This window comes from Eurytemora carolleeae, unplaced genomic scaffold (genome assembly GCF_000591075.1).
Source record: "Eurytemora carolleeae unplaced genomic scaffold, Eaff_2.0 scaffold1123, whole genome shotgun sequence".
Taxonomy (NCBI): Eukaryota; Metazoa; Arthropoda; class Copepoda; order Calanoida; family Temoridae; genus Eurytemora; species Eurytemora carolleeae.
The window spans coordinates 31,188-49,233 of NW_019397016.1; the positions used below are offsets into that span (position 1 = coordinate 31,188).

The 18,046-nt window shown below is 32.1% G+C and overlaps 2 protein-coding genes across 3 annotated transcripts; both read left to right on the plus strand.

Annotated features, from left to right (window-relative positions):
- Positions 1–92: 92 nt before the first annotated feature.
- Positions 93–2,428, plus strand: LOC111711143 (uncharacterized). Of its 2 annotated transcripts, none has more exons than XM_023485411.1 (2): positions 93–186; positions 1,331–2,428. In XM_023485411.1, the coding sequence occupies exon 2, from the start codon at positions 1,444–1,446 to the stop codon at positions 2,362–2,364; it is 921 nt and encodes a 306-aa protein (XP_023341179.1). In that variant the 5' UTR covers positions 93–186; positions 1,331–1,443; the 3' UTR covers positions 2,365–2,428. The 2 variants fall into 2 exon arrangements, with proteins under 2 accessions (XP_023341179.1, XP_023341180.1); XM_023485412.1 differs by lacking the exon at positions 93–186 and adding an exon at positions 193–954.
- A 12,453-nt stretch (positions 2,429–14,881) lies between these two features.
- LOC111711144 (G1/S-specific cyclin-D2) lies at positions 14,882–16,179 on the plus strand. The gene is made up of 2 exons (XM_023485413.1): positions 14,882–15,040; positions 15,437–16,179. Exons 1-2 carry the CDS (start codon positions 14,913–14,915, stop codon positions 16,026–16,028), a joined length of 720 nt encoding a protein of 239 aa, XP_023341181.1. The 5' UTR covers positions 14,882–14,912; the 3' UTR covers positions 16,029–16,179.
- The last annotated feature ends 1,867 nt before the right edge of the window (positions 16,180–18,046 follow it).

Sequence of the window (18,046 nt, forward strand, 5' to 3'; positions counted from 1 at the left end):
AAAATTTCTTTTTCATACTTTTATTAAATGTAATTTAAGAAATGTCTTTATTTAATATGTTTGTTTAAAATAAACTTTCTTTTCCAAACCATTATTTAATCTTTCAGAATTATGGGTAATATAATGATGATGTTATGGCTGATGATTGGAGCACTCCAAACTATGGGAAAAGATATTTCTAACACGGTAAAAAATATAACCAAAAAGTTAAGTGAACTGGTATATAATCAAAGCAAATTAGCCAAGGATCTAATATTGGGAAAAACCATTTTTAATATATCTTCTGGAGAAAACTTCAACAAAGAATGGAAAACTTTTAAGAAAGAAATTAAGAAAGGACTAGACGACCTAAACATATTAGAAAGTGTGAAAAAGATTATTGCAGAAATCAACTCTGAAGAGATAAAAAACAAGTTAATATTGAACACTGAGAATGTAAACGGTAATTTAGAAAAACAGATAGTAAAAGGGTTACAAAAATTAATGTCTAAAATGAATACTGAAGAATGTGAAAAGATACTAGAAAATTTAAATGGAGATAGTTTTTTTAACATATCCGGAACACCGGTAACTAAAGAACTAAAAGAAAGCCTGAAATTTGGAAAAAAGTATAACCCGTTTTTTAAGATCGACATTAAAAAAGAAATAACGAAATTTGATGAACAAGTGAAACAAATTCTAGTGAATATTACAAAACCAGGAATATCATATATTAAGACAAAAAATGTTTTTGTAATCATAAAACTTTTGTTAAAATCTAAAAATGTGATAAAGAACGTAACACTTAGAGAAACTCTTTTGTCAATTAAAAAATCATACTGCTCAGAGAAACGAAAGTTTTTAAATTTCTTGAAAAACAGATCTAAAACATCTGAACAACTACGGTCAGAAAGAGAATGGGAAAACAGTTTTAAAACAGATGCAAGCAATATCATAGTAGCAGCAGACAAAGGGGTAGGATATGTATGCATAGACAGGGTCGACTTATTAGAGCAATATAACAAAATTAATATAAAACAGCACTTTGGTAAAGCTAACATAACTGAAGAATGGTATATAAGAAACATCAAAACTTTTATTAAAGATGCAAGAGACAATATACCGTTTGAACTAAGTAACATTGTTAAAAATGCAGATTTTATATGGAAAGAAAACAAAGCTGAAATTGGGACATTAAGGCTCATGCCAAAAGTTTTAAAACTTAAAACCATCAACAAAGATAACGTGGAAAATTTGAATAGTAGGGGAATCAAGAGCTCAATGAATGATCCGATAAAACTTGTTCAAAAAACTTTAGACAAACTATATAACCACATGCTATTTTTTATAGAGCGAGAATTCTTGAGACTTTTTGGAGCATTATCTCCATCAGTAACGGGAGTATCAGAAGCAATCGAGAGGATAAAAAAATCAAAAACAGGAAACTGGGGAACATCAATAGAAATGGAAGGTGATTTTGGCGACTTATACTCCAATTGTAATAAAAAACTTTTAAAAAGTTGCATTATAAAAGCAGGAAAAATTGCAAAATTAGAAAGAGACTCGGTAGATTACATAATCAAACTCATGGAATGCTCAATGAGTCATTCATATTTTCATGAACCACAAGGAATTTTTAAAACACTAGAGGGATTTTCCATGGGTGACAATTCAGCAGCAAGAGGGAGCGAACTTATACTCCGAGTCTTTGAGCTAGATATCTATAAAAGTATATACGATAGGAAACTGAACAAACACGTTAATAGATATTTACGGTTCCGGGATGATGTATCGATTCATTTAACTGGGGAACCAGAGAAAATGCTCAAAATCATGAAGATAGTTATAACTGGATATCCAAAATGTATCCAATTTAATGTGGAATCAAGATTGATTTTTGGGAAATTTTTAAATATCAAAATCTTTAATTTTCCTGGACAAAGTAAACCTACAACAACGGTATTGAGAAAAGCAAGTTCTAAATATGATATTATTCCTTTCAACTCAAATATAAGCGCAAAATATAAAATGATGGCAGGACTACATTACTTTAATACTAACAAGACACACACTTCCTCAATTAGAGAACTGAGTAACCAAAACCAGATAGTGAAAACAATTTTACAAGAAAAGGGTTTTCCAGAAAACGAAATTAGAAAAATTAGAAAAGTTAGTAAAAAACGGCCAGAAAAACAAGAAAAGAAAAAATATATAGGTACCACAGTGTTCGACAATGTAAGCAAAAGACATGTGTTCGTGAAAAATGTGTTAAAAAATTCAAAACTAGATAAAGATACATATTATCTACCAGCAGAAATACCTGGAAGAAAACTAGAGCAATTTATTTTCTCAATCAGAAAAATGAGAAACCAATTAGAATTTTAATAAAGGTTTTTTTCAAAGAAAATGGACAATGACTGGAGAAATTAGGTCGAAATTAACATATATAACAGGAAGATCAGAAAGAACGAACACCAAGCAGGAATTAACAAGCAGTTACACCCCAAGGATGGAGGAAAAAGGAAAATCCTGGGATAAACCTCACCAAAGCAGTAAAAATTCTGCAAGTGAAAGGTAGAAGAGGTTTTTTTTAAAAGTTAAGTGGCGCTTAAAACAGAAGCATGGGCATTTTTGAATATTGTGTTAAAAGTCACAACAATGGAAAAGTGGAAAACGTGATTGACTAAATCAAAACAAAAAGGATTAAAATAAACGCTAAATAACAAAAAACTACAAGTTTACTTAGTTTTTAGAGAAAATGGTTTATGACATAGATAACTTACTAGATAGATGGATTGCTAGTTCCCATTCGTATTAAAAAAATGATTTCGGGTTATCACTTTATTCTCACAATTTACCATGATTAAGGGAGAAATAGCAACGGTCGATGACGAACGTATTTATTGTTATTAATTGTTATTTATTTTGATTAATTTTATATTATTCGACAAACGTTATGGCGGGATAAGAAATGTCATATTTAATAGTTTGTGTACAGCAATAGCATACTTAATCAAGTTAATTTTGATTATTTATTTTAAAAATGTTAAAATAAGTTATGGGATTGTTTACTAATCTTAATAATTATTTATATTTTTGAATAAATGTTTTACTAATTTCCAAGGTGAGAAAAGGACGTCAAACTTCATTGTTCTCATTATTTTATAAACGTGTTGTGGGGAATTGTCTAATTTTTCAGGATTCGACTGAATAATTTGGATTTTCGGTTTTTTATAAAAACTGGTAAATTTAGATGTAATAAAGAAAAGCTATTAGTTATTATTTACAAGATAAGTTAATTGTTGAATTAATAATTAAGTGATTAAAATCTTTAATATGCAGGATGAGCCTAAGATCGAGAGAAAAACAGAATACTACAACTAAAGAGATAACAGTTGTGGATAAAATCTCTAACGTAAGAAGAGAAAGCAATCACGAGAAGAACAAGAGAAATGCAGTTGAACTCAATGATTCAAAGGAGAAGAGAAAATGCTCTAAAGCGGAGGTCAAAAATGAGGGTTCAAGGAATACAAAAGTGATGAATACCAGTTTAATCGAAAGTGATGACGAAGAGATGACGAACATAAACGTAAAATCAAAGGTGATATCAGAACAGAAATATTCATCATCTGAGAAAGATTCAGACGACAACTTTCCTAAAACAAACAAAGTAGGACGGATTTCCTGCGTCTGTCTATATAACACATGGGACCCAGAGATAATGAGATGCGGGACATGTGGCAACTTCTCACACACAGCATGCTACGGAGGAAATGTGGAAAAGGATCACACATGCGTTCACTGTGCATTAACCATGGGAGTTAACTGCGGGAATAAGGAAATACAAGAACACTATGATGTTGCAGACAGGAAAGAGAGGACGCACAGCGACAAACAGAAATTCGTGTTTAAACAAAACATGAAGCGGGTGTTAAAGTCCATTCTGAACCAAGAACATGTTACTTGCCACCCTGATAAGGTACCCAACATAGAATATCTAAAGATAAGGTTCGGTTTCTCCACTTCTTATGCTTCAAAGATATCTCTTCACATGATAAACGAAGGCCTGATAAAATTCTACGGAGGATTTTCATTTGACGCCTCAAAGATCATTACCATCCTCGGTATTGTAGAAGATGAACTGGATTCAGATGAAATAGAACGAGAAAACAGAGAAAGACAATTTGAGTTTGGAGCCTGTTACAATGATGGACAGTCGGGTAGTAAGCAGGGAAGAAGCTCTCAAAAACAAACAGAGAAAAGATCACAAAACCTCGATAAGGTGATATGTTCAGTAAAAGAAACCTCAACAAGTACAGGGAAACTAGATAAAAAGGGAAAAGGACCAGGAAAAGGAAAGAAGTCAAAACCCTTAACCGCTGGTGTTGAAGTACCTAGCGTTGCCCAGGTTTGAAAAACACTGAAAAAAAACTTATTTGTTAAAAATATTTAACCCTCACCCTAGTGTTCCATAAAAAAATTCAGCCAATTTGGTTCTGTCGGTTAGCCGGATATAATGAACAAAGATTTAATATAATAAGAATAATAATAATAATAATAATGTACATTTCAAACTAGTTTACAGGTTAAATGATAAAAATATATGTACAAGTTATGGTCATGGAATAAAATCAGTGATATATTACATATTTACAATTACAGACACTAGTTTGCGGACTAGAAAGTCTTCAGACTGTATAAACTAGCCCAAAATTTTTTTCTCATTTGGTCTTTTTTAGACTGTACTATTGAGCGATGAGATATACCAGATACTGTGCATGTTGGTTAGCGATTCCTTGAATACAGAGACAGAGTGGAGTAAATTAAAATAATGAATACTTTTAGTTTTGGAGCAGTAGGGTTTGGGACAAGCCCGATTCAGTTGGCAATCAAGTTTAATAAGATAAAATATAATTTGAATACAGTGAATTTTTAAATGAGGATTTTGATTCAAGAACTTTATAGTCATTTTCTAGTGAATTCCACAGTTTTGGTAGAAAATGGACTGGAAATTTATGTAAACTAGATTTCTTACAAAGTTTTGTAACAATGTTATTTGTTCTAGTCGAAATTGATTTCTGGAACACATTAGAAAAACAAGGTGGCAGCCTTCCATGATAAAATGAATGCATAAATATTTTACAATTGAATTCAAAGAGATCATTAAACTTGAGGATATCAAGTTTCTTGAAAGTAGAGCCAGTATTTGCATTATATGTTTTTCTACTAATATTTCTGATACACTTTTTCTGGCATTTCATAATCCCTTTCAGTTTAGATTTTGGAGCGCCCCCCCCCCCCACGTCATAACCCCAAACTCTAAATGAGGCCTAAAAAGGGCATTCTAAAGGTTAGTCAAAGTACAAATGGGTAGAATATTTTTTTACTCTTGCAATTTGAATATTAGCAAACGAGATATTGATCCCAACAAACTTAAATGACTTAGTCGGAAAATTGTTGCCAATTCTTTCAATTTTCTTTCCACCTATCTCTAGAGTTAGATTTTTAAAGTCAGCATTTTTTTTAGTTGGCTTAAAAACAACATTTAGCGATAGTTTATTACAATGAAACCATTCGGCAGCTTTATTAAGTTCAATATTTGTCTTTTCAAAAAGTTTTTTAATATCATTTCCACACATTTGAAAAGTTGTGTCATCAGCAAATAGCTGTATATTTTATGTATTATGTATATATGACCGTAGAGCTTAAATATATTCATCATTTATTTTTGTCTAAAGCAAAATTACAATAAACAATATAAAAGTTTACAATTTAATACTAATACTCTTCACTCTGAATATCGCATTTTATGATTGACAGGGTTGTCCCAAAAAAAACAGGTGCCTTAATAATTTAGTTATTCAGAGGTGGTTTTCAGAAATGGAATTTTTTGGTCCCAGTCCAGTGTTTTTCGTTTTCTTAAAATGTGGTATGATGACAGCACTGCAAGGCTTTGAAACTAACAGTGGGTTTGCAGAACTTATGCAAAACTAATTTAGTTTCTTTAAATTTGCTATATTTGATGTTGAGATTTATCCTCTTGAGCCGATTTCAAAAGGGTGAACAGACACATCCCTAGTTGTTATATCTGTGATAAAATGTTCATCTTGGATATGTGTTGCCAATGGGACAGCAAACTGTTGAACCACTTTTTCTGCATAGTCTTTGATGGAATTTTTGCGGAGCCAATTTTTTCCCCTGTCTAATTTAGATTGTAAGGCAGAGTTAACTGTTTCATCACCCAGTATTCTTATTCTAGTGTATGCTTGCGTCAAAGTTGTTTTGTACAGGGTGGATATTGAAGTGATGTCTAGGGCATGTTCAAGTGTAGAGCAGCAATATAGGGTTCCTATATTATATATACTATATATTTATATTATGTATATATGAGCAAAGAGCTTTATTGTATAGAGATTTAGTATATAATTATAGACTAGATCTATAAAAGGTTATTTAATATAAAAAATGTGGTTTTTATTACATTGTTGAACCATGCAGCTTATCGTTGTCTTCTAATACAGGGTGTCCCAATAAACATGGGAATTCAGTGACGAATTCAATACGTCTTTTTAAATAATTCTTTGATATAGTATAGTGATACCTACTGAGAAAGCTGTAATCTGTAAAAGTTTCGTCTGCTATGTTTGTTTATGTTTTGACTGCATACGGTTGTACTTAGTAAAACAAGAAAATTGCAGTATACAAACAGAGTAAACTTGTCCGTCTTCACAGTACATCTTGCGGAGACATTATTGACACATCTATGCAGTCTTTTACCCTTTTCATAAAATAAACTATCAGACATAAAAATATTATGCAGCTTTTGAAATTAGGTATTACAATGCTAAATCATAACTAAGACGATATCGAATTCGTCACTTAATTCCCATGTTTTTTTTGGGACACCCTGTAAATATGTAATCAGTCTCTCTGTTCCATAATTTAATAATGGGAATACATGTCGTCTTCATTAAAAACTTGAATTATGAATTATCTTGCAGGTTTAATACAATAAAATAGATATTTGTTACACGTGCTTATATATAGGTCTTTACTGCGGGATATTTGGCTTTTATATCCACGAAAAAAAAATTTCAAATAATCCCAACACGATAAAATAGTTTTTTTAATTATAAATTAACAATTTATTTTGAAAAGTCTATTTTAATTGAGATTAAGACTTCTTTTCTGTTTTCTAAATTTCACAAATTCTTTGACGTGTGAATAACATATTGTAGTTTTATGTAGAGAGTACTTTTATATTATTTTACAGGTGTATCTTGTACGAATCAAACTATATTAGCAAAGATTTACAAAACAAAATAATTTAGTGAAATTCTTGAATTTGTACTTTTATTGTATTGTTTGTGTAAACTTTTCCCAAGAAAACAAGTTAAGATTTATATAATGAATTAATATTTGTATTTTGTGGATTAAACTTTTGTGAATTCTACTACAGTCAAACCCTGAATGAGCTATACATTGAAAGAATTTATGCAATGTCGTCTTGACAATTTTTCTTTGGGTTTTATACTATTTTATGTAAATCTCAGTATTTGCGAAAAAAAAATAAATAACCATGATTTTGGGGGAACAGTTTTGAAGAGCTCCATATAATCATTTGATGAATTCTTTCGATGTATGGCTTATTTAGAGTTTAACAGTATGAAGAGAAATATTTTTATTTTTGTTGGTTAAGCCAAAATAGGAAAATAAAAATAAATACATCAAGCAAAGATCGAAATACGGAGGCTCGGAGGGCGTAGAAAGAGGTACGGAGACGATTTTGTGGAGTTTGGAGGTGATAGTGTATATTAGGAGGCTTCAAAGTCATTTTGCGGGGCTTTGGCGACCTGCACCCCATCCCTCACTACGGAGGGCTATCTATAAAATATACGAGTTTTCTGAAGCTTCTTTCTCAATTAATCACGCTACTTTTACATACTAATGGAATTACAACTTAGTAAAAAATAAGAATTAAAAGATCTTTAAAAAGGTTTCTTTTTTCTTGTCTCTTGAAATCTGTGGTAAAACTTTTGCATTATTACATTTCTCTTCTTTTCAAAAATTTGCCTTAATTCGGTCTTAGCATTTGGATTGAATACGTCTGCATAGTGCATAAAGGAATTAAGGCAATAAATGATGAAAATGTTTTTATTTTTTTTATTTTTGTTTGACACTAAAATAACTTACTCAAACTGTTCTATATCTCTGTGACATGTAAATTTAAAAGCTTCAACATCCTTGTTTTTAACTTTAGTGTAAAAGGAGTAATTTGCAAAATGCTGATTCCCAGACATTGGAGGTTAACCATGGCCAAATATATTTTGTGACAGTTGTGACTTTTTTCATGTTAACAAAATTAGCATGAAAACAATTCAAGTTACATCGTTTCCTTTTTTTCCTTTCAATCTTTAGTTTGGCCCATCTTCCCGTTTTCAAGCTCTTCATCTGAAAGATTACTAAGACTAAGACTAGAGTCTAGACTAAGACTAGAGTTTAGACTAAGGCTAGAGTCTAGACTAAGACTAGAGTCTTGACTAAGACTAGAGTCTTGACTAAGACTAGAGTCTAGACAAAGACTAGGTTCTAGACTAAGACTAATCTAGACTAAGACTAGAGTCTTGACTAAGACTAGAGTCTTGACTAAGACTAGAGTCTAGACTAAGACTAGATTCTAGACTAAGACTAGAGTCTAGTCTAAGACTAGAGTCTAGACTATAAGACTAGAGTCTAGACTAAGACTACGGTCTAGACTAAGACTAGAGTCTAGACTAAGACTAGAGTCTAGACTATAAGACTAGAGTCTAGACTAAGACTACGGTCTAGACTAAGACTAGATTCTAGACTAAGACTAGATTCTAGACTAAGACTAGAGTCTAGACTATAAGACTAGAGTCTAGACAAAGACTAGGGTCTAGAAAAAGACTAGTGGCTAGACAAAGACTAGAGTCTAGACTAAAACTAGAGTCTAGACTATAAGTCTAGACTAAGACTAGGGTCTAGACAAAGACTAGAGTCTAGACTAAGACTAGAGTCTAGACTATAAGACTAGAGTCTAGAATAAGACTAGAGTCTAGACTAAGACTAGAGTCTAGACTAAGACTAGGGTCTGGACTAAGACTAGAGTCTTGACTAAGACTAGAGTCTAGACTAAGACTAGAGTCTAGACTAAGACAGAGTCTTGACTAAGACTAGAGTCTAGACTAAGACTAGAGTCTAGACTAAGACTAGAGTCTAGACTAAGACTAGAGTCTTGACTAAGACTAGAGTCTTGACTAAGACTAAGACTAGGGTCTAGACTAAGACTAGAGTCTTTACTAAGACTAGAGTCTGGACTAAGACTACAGTCTAGACTAAGACTAGAGTCTAGACTAAGACTAGGGTCTAGACTAAGACTAGAGTCTTGACTAAGACTAGAGTCTAGACTAAGACTACAGTCTAGACTAAGACTAGAGTCTAGACTAAGACTAGAGTCTAGACTAAGACTAGAGTCTAGACTAAGACTAGAGTCTAGACTAAGACTAGAGTCTAGACTAAGACTAGAGTCTAGACTAAGACTAGAGTCTAGACTAAGACTAGAGTCTAGACTAAGACTAGAGTCTAGACTAAGACTAGAGTCTAGACTAAGACTAGAGTCTAGACTAAGACTAGAGTCTAGACTAAGACTAGAGTCTAGACTAAGACTAGAGTCTAGACTAAGACTAGAGTCTAGACTAAGACTAGAGTCTAGACTAAGACTAGAGTCTAGACTAAGACTAGAGTCTAGACTAAGACTAGAGTCTAGACTAAGACTAGAGTCTAGACTAAGACTAGAGTCTAGACTAAGACTAGAGTCTAGACTAAGACTAGAGTCTAGACTAAGACTAGAGTCTAGACTAAGACTAGAGTCTAGACTAAGACTAGAGTCTAGACTAAGACTAGAGTCTCAACTAAGACTAGAGTCTCAACTAAGACTAGAGTATCAACTAAGACTAGAGTCTCAACTAAGACTAGAGTCTCAACTAAGACTAGAGTCTCAACTAAGACTAGAGTCTCAACTAAGACTAGATTCTCAACTAAGACTAGAGTCTCAACTAAGACTAGAGTCTCAACTAAGACTAGAGTCTAGACTAAGACTAAGACATAGAGGAACTTTTAATATACGGTTTACATTATCCAATCGTACTAAACCGTTTCCTTAACTATTCCTGAATTGTCTTTCTGAACATGTGATGGATTGGTTGAGGACTTCTGTTCAAAACACAGCATATGTTTATTGTAAAGCTTGATATTCTTTTTTTAAATACCATTTTTTGTTCATATTTTGTTTGAACAAACGTTTTTTGTTCTTTTACTGATTCTTTTTTAAATCAAATGTTTTTTCTGTTATTCTCTATTTTTCTATATTTATGTTTATATTTATATTTAGTTATTATTTTTACTACATTTTTCGGGAGGCTTGGAATACTGTTTAGATTTTTGTAGACTTATCCGATAGACATGTAAAGTTGTAAACATTACATCTATTGAATCAAATTCATTTTCAGAAATCTCGTTTCAGAATTCACTGGACCATACAGTGTTCGCCAGAAAATAGCAGAACGGCAACCTGAAATTGATCTAAAATGTATTGAAACAAAATTTGAGAAATATATTTTAACGAGAATTGGAATTGTTAAATGACCATGTCTATTGTTCAACGGTCTCTCTCCTGTGACCTTGTTAATTTTGACCCGTGCCTCTCAGGGACCCGACCACCCTCCCTCCCCCTCCCATCCAGGGGCCAGGTGGAGGTTCAGGCAAATAAACTTAATTGCAATTATAAATGTAAAACTAGGTCTATAAAAGGTCGGGGGGGGGGGGGTCACCAGACAAAGTAGGCAATAAATGTTAACCATAGTAAGGGGAGGGGGGAAGGGGGGGGATGGTCGGGAAACACGTGCCATGCTTTTCCATCTTTCTTTCATTTCTATTTTATCAAACATTTATTCCATCATTCTCTAAAATCATTCTACAAAGGATGAGACTTCAAGACAACTGCATGGAATTCATCCATCTCTTTCCTCATGCATGCTTCCTGCAACTTCAAAACTGTTTCGTTCTTTTTCAAATTATTAAATACGTCAAACAAAGATTTTAATCAAGGCAGAAGACTTAATTCAACCTTGGAATCTCCATATTTAGGTCGTCTTTACAGTCTCATCCTTTGTGGGTAACCCTGTATAACCTTTTAATTATCCATTATTTCGCGTATATCAGAATGAATTTAAATCATTATAATTTCAAATGCTTTAAATATTGATCTTCATTTATAACAGTTCAGATTTTTGTCTTGTTATTATATTTTATGAGATTTTGGTCATCTTTGCAGTTTCTTCCTTTGTTGGTAACCCTGCATACTCTATGATTAATTTATTCATCTATTTATCAACTCTAATTCATCAACTTTGATTCATTAACTCTAAATTCATTGACTCTTATTCATCTATTCATCAACTCTGATTCATCTTTTCATTTATTCTGATTCATCCACGCTAATTCATCTTTTCATCAACTCTGATTCATCTTTTTATTAATTCTGATTCATCAACCCGATTCATCCGCGCTGATTCATCTATTCATCAACTCTGATTCATCGATTCATTAATTCATCAACTATGATTTATCTATTCATTAATTCATCAACAATGATTCATCTATTCATCAACTATGATTATCTATTCATTAATTCATCAACTCGAATTCATCTATTCATTAATTCATCAACTATGATTCATCCATTCATTAATTCATTAACTCTGATTCATTCATTCATTAGTTCATCCACGCTAATTCATCTATTCATCAAATCTGATTCATCGATTCATTAATTCATCAAATCTGATTCATCTATTCATTAATTCCTCAACTCTGATTCATCTATTCATTAACTCTGATTCATCTATTCATTAATTCATCAACTCTGATTCATCTATTCATTAAATAATTAACTCTGATTTCCTCTATTCATTAATTCATCAACTCTGATTCGTCCATTCATTAATTCATTAACTCTGATTCATTTATTTATTAATTCATCAACTCTGATTCATTAATTCATTAACTCTGATTCATCTATTCATTAATTCATCAACTCCGATTCATCTATTAATTAACTCATCAACTCTGATTCATCTATTCATTAATTCATCAACTCTGATTCATCTATTCATTAATTCATCAACTTTGATTCATCTTTATTTCATCTCTCCATCAACAAGCAATTACTAGGTATAGACCTGGGTATAGATTGCATGCCTTTGGTCGGATCCAGGCCACTGCTTGAATATAAGGCTAGTGCCTCATGTCCAGGGGCACGTTCCCACGCCACCACCCCTCAGGGGCAACAACAAGGAACTAAATGAGGGTTGCTCCTAGAAGTCCATTTGATACAACGATATTTGATTCAACAGTAATATCTTAATTTAGTAGTGATGGTTTAAACTCCCAATAAAGTTGAAAGCATAATATTTATATTATTATTTATTAACCAACCTAAGTTCTATAAGCAATTTAAAACCAAGCCCCCCCCCCCCATGTTGAGATGAATATGATGGGGGTATCCCTATTTTTCTGGAATGTGGTAGACTGGTCTGCTCAACATGCTTCTGCATCATGCATACCCTCATTAATAATTGAGGAATGGGGGGGGGGGGGGTTGTGTAGATTTGAGAAGAAGGGAGAGAGTATTTGTGGGTTTGATTTTACGCGTTTAATATCCATGTGCTGATGCATGAACTATTTACATTTACAGAATAAAAAAGTGTCTAAAATCTTGATCGGTTTATTAGAAATTGCAATTTTTTTAGTTATCTAACATTTCCTTAAGCACAATTTTACCCCCCCCCCCCCCTTATCCTTAACAATGGACAATCTCCGTAAACACTCATATGAGTTCTTAGATCTCCAGGTCCCCTACTTTAGCACAGGACTAGGAGTTAACCATAACCTGGAGCTAGAACTAAGAGTTCCAATCTAAATATGCATCAATACTTATATATATCTATCTATCTAATGTATCTAAAACCATGGGGAGGAATAGTGCGCTAGTTAGGCAGTTATGCAATTTCAGGAAATTCCTTAGACCCGTGAGAACATTTTGAGTAGGTCTTACATTATTAAATGGAACTTGCCTGCTACCCTAACCTTACCATCTAGCTACATAGATAGCTTTGAATTAGCTACAAAATCTTTGTTAGATTTATAGTTTTCTTAGAAATAGCTCCAAATTTCTAATAGCACATGCACAGCGATAGCAACGATAGCTTTTAAGATTGATTGGTACAAAAGAATAAAGTTATCAGTGCGCTTTGCGCTCATCTTCTATTTTAACTTATAATTGTTGCTCAATCTTTCAGCATTTTCTCTTCGATAAAACAATAGTACAAATTCTTGAGGATTTAAAAAATAATTCTCGTGGATTTTTTAAAATTTTACGAAAACGAAATTTTTTTGAAATTCTGAGCATCCATTCATTTGACAATACTCAAATATTAGGTCTTTTAGATTTATCAAATTGTACAAAAATCTGATAATTTTATATTTTTCCTTGATCAAATATTGATTAATTCTCATTAATAACTAAATCTAATGTGTACATCCAAGAAAAAGAAATAAATAAGCAAAAATTGGCTTGGTTTGTAGGTTATTTAGCTTTCTGCGCAAATAGAAATATGTTCAAAAAGCACAGTTCAGCTTCTCCTACGATCAGCTTTAGTGCTAGAACTTTTAAAAAGTTTGTAAATTATCTTAATTCCGTGATAAACAAATTCACCATTTTGATCAGCATATATGTTTATGGGTTTTTGAATGAGAGGCAAAGATAAAAATTATTGTTCCTATTTTTAGCCTGAAAAGCCACAATATTAACATTTATGGGTCGATTTTGTAGATAATATTAAAAACCCAACAGGAGTATTTATACAGCGAATTACCAAATCTGTTTATCATGATTATTAGATAATTTATAGATGTTTTGAAAACTCTATCTTTAAATCTGACCATGGGAGAAACTTAAATGGGCTTCAGATGTTCATGAGCACTGAAAGGAAAGCAGCTATTTCACAAATAGCAAGAATAGTAAGTTTTTTATGCAGATGATTCCTCAAGCAGGAAGATTTTGAAGCTTTTTTGCTTTTGTTATTATGTTGACATTCACAAAAAATATGAAAATATATATGAATTTTATTTAGCAAAATGTTTACTCTTTTGACACATCATTGTAATTATTACCATATATATGTATAATAATGTAAATACCCAAATGTTTTAAGCATTTAATATTTATAATATTAGGGTGACCCCCCCCCCATAGAGCCTTGATACATAAATAAAATCACAGAACCTCGTGAGTTATTTATGTTGTCAAGTTTTTATTGCATAAAATCCAGGTGTTAGTGGATCCAGTCCTTGAAGAAAAAATGAATATATAAACCAATATTTACTTAACATTGATACTGTTATATCATGCTACTCTGAAATTTTATTTTTTCTCAAAATGAATGAAAAGTCCTAAACAAATATTAATGATAAGACTATATTTACTGAAACTAATCTCAACACAATATTGTTTTTTTTTTACTTTTACTTGTTAATAAATCTTATAATTTACTTTTCAGAAATACCTAATTTCTACTGACAAAGATTTTACAAAAAAACGTTAAAAACTTTATAAAAAGAAGGTTTTCGGCGGTTATTTAATTTTATAATCCGCTTGTTTTCATAAACTTTTTCTGCCCTCCCCCCATCCCCTTCATCTTCTGACGACGCCCCCCCCCCCTACTTACTACTTACTGTTATTGAGTCCAGGACGCGCATGATTTTTAAAACTGAAGCGCCCAAAAGAGCGCGGCTTTCTAATCCCCGCGCGTACCTCGCTAGTTACCGTTGATACAGCGCAGAGTTAACATCTAATGGAGAACTCTCAAACAGCTGTAACATCTACGAATAGACAGATAGCTGTTGACTGGATGTATGACGTCTGTCATGATGTTACAGATGATGAATCTGTATTTCTACGTGCAGTTTATACTCTTGATAGGTAAGAAGGAAGATTTTTTTCATGAAAAATCTAGAAATTCAGAAAACCAATTTTGAACACAGAGCCCGAAATTTAAAAGAGTATCATTGATCTCGAGTTTCTTTTTTGGAGTCTTAACATTTTGTAGATTTTGATTTAAGAAATTCAAAAAAATGGAGAATATGAAAAACTTCATAAAAAAATATTTCATAACAAATATTAATATTCACATAACTGCCTAACCCCATTCGTAAAACCCGGAGTTTTAATATTTTTAAGTACATCCAATTGGCACAAGGTTAACACCAGAAATTTAATTATACATATAATAGGCATTTTGTTATTAAAATTCAACAGTAGAGTAAAGAATGTGAACATATGATTTGACAATCTAAATGTATTTCATACATTTTTCAGATTTCTTGCCACCACTGCTATCAGCAGATCTCAGCTCCAGCTGGCTGCTGGCGTCTGCCTTCTCATCAGTTTTAAGATCACACCACTAGATGTCTCTGTATCCCAGATATGTGAATACACAGACAACTGCTTTACCAGGGAAGAAGTAAAGGTTTGGGAACAACTGATCCTGGTGAAACTAAACTGGACTATCAGTATTCTAACCCCTCTTCATTTCATCGACCGCATCCTTTCACCACTGAGACTAAACCATCTTAAATCTAAGGTTGTTGATATTCTGGTGACTTCAACGGCTGATCCATTGATTTCTACTGTTGACGACCACTCTCTTGCTGTTGCTGCTGTTGATATTGTTATAGAAGATGCTGAGGAAAGCTGTTGCATACAACACAAAACTACAGTGGACATGATCACCAACAACACCATTAAAAGAAAGCTCCGTGGAATCTTTAGCGATTTTGACTCAGATTATGAGTCAAGCCGTGGCTCAGTGATGAGCCATGCTTCAGATTTCTACCTGGGGGAAGAACAGTTTTTCCCCGAAAACCGAATCAAACTTGGCCACTCTGGTTCAATGATTCCTATCTTCTGAAGTAAACAGGAATAATGGATTTTCAATTGTACAAAAAAGAAAAAATGATCATGAAGAAATTTTGTAACTGAACTAGTCTTTCATTACCAGGCATTATTGTATATTATTTTAAATTGTTTTTTTTTTATTTTAACATGAATTCTTAACAAATTGTAAACATTCCATATTCCTAAAAAAATGTGGAATTGGATATTGCAAAAATTATAAATTATATTGTAACTAAAAAAGGTATCAACACGTGTAATAAACAAAATTTATAAATAAAAACTATTGAAAAAAATAATTATTTTCATGGAAAATAACAGTTAAGTTGTAAGAATTTCACCCTTTACATTTGCATCAAAAAAGTGTTTTTGCAAAACAGATTTTCTTTAAAAATAAAAAGGCCATAGAAGGAGGAAGGCTGGGAGATGTTGCCTCATTTCTTAGGAATGTAGAATTAAGGTAGTTTTATTAAAGCACGCAAAAATGAAGGAGGGGAAATTCCAAACCAAATGTTATGATTATAAAGTTAGCAGGGTGGTTAGTTAGATGGTTGGTTTGTCAAAAGGTTACTGTGTTCAATGGTTAGTTAGTTAAAACATGTTAAGAATGAAGTTTTAAAGTATTAAAATTTCTTTATAAAAATCATTTCATTTTTGCCATTTCCCCGTTTCCTTTCCATTTAAACATTCACTTTGTCAATCTTTGCAGTTGGTTAGCTTGTAAATAGTCAATTAAAAGGTAATTTGAAAAATAAAAATAAAAGTTTTCAAAAAAAATCTCGAATTTCTTTAGCCTATGTTACCCCCAGAGTACCCTTGGGTTTCCTTTTAAAAAATCAGTCAATTGGGTCCAGCCGTTTAGCCAGCCATAGTTACCTTATACATATATATACTACATATGAGCAAACAGCTTTATTATATAGAAAAACATATTGAGAGTTATAAGAGCAGAATAATGTTTTTACTAACTTTTATTAACTTTATTTTAATACAATGTGTCTGTTAAAAATATTTGTTGTCTAATATTAATCATTTAGAATTTGTGCAAATATTTAGTGAACGTATTTTTTTTGGTTCTTTAAACCAGAATTTGGTCATTCTAAACCATCGTTCTAAAATTTAAAAAAAAAACTTTCAAAAATTGAAAAACTTATGTTTTAAACCTTAAAACTCTAATTTTGCAATTCGAAATTGTTATGGTTTTTTTTAATCTTTTCTTACTCTTGATTTCCCTTATAACTATTTAACGAAGTAACTGTTAAGTATGCATTAACAATCCAACAATCCTCACCCCCGGCCTCAAATTTGTTGAAAAATCAAGATTTATTATTATTTAGTTTTTGAGAAAGTTAAAAGTATTTCCAATAAAAAAAATTTTCATTGGATTAGGTTGCACAAATATTTTAAGAAAGTGTAAGAAAGAGAGAACTGTGAAATCATGAACGGTCCCTTTAAAACCTCACCCATATTCCTCCTTTGACCCTGTAAACTGTTGAAGGCCCGAAGACTAGTGTAGTAAAACCATGAATTGCCTCATTAAGTCATAAGTCTGAGAATGTTAAATACTACCACCATAGAACAAAGATCCTATACTCCAGGAGGAATAATTCTGTTCAAACACAAAAAAACTGGATTATTTGTTGACAAACAAGTGTACTGAAATATCTAGAAAACCATGTAAATCTGCAGCATTTAAAATTATTAAATGAAGTAGACAATTTAAATTCATCTTTGACTTTTAGAATCTTCGGTATTGACATTCCATACGGGTTGAAAGAAGGCATACCACTCCAATAATAGAATTCTTTTTATTCGTTTTTTAAAGTCATAATTTTTTTGTAACTTTTGGAATGTTTGTCTTTTTATCGTTTTATGTTTTATAATACTAATGTATACTTTACAGCTGTAAATTATTTTTTTTCACAAAAATATTTATTTTACAGACTTCATTTTCCCTCCCCTTTGATATTTCAATTCGTAATGCCCCTCCCCTCATCATACTCGTTCTCAGCATACTCGTTACCCCCCCCCTCC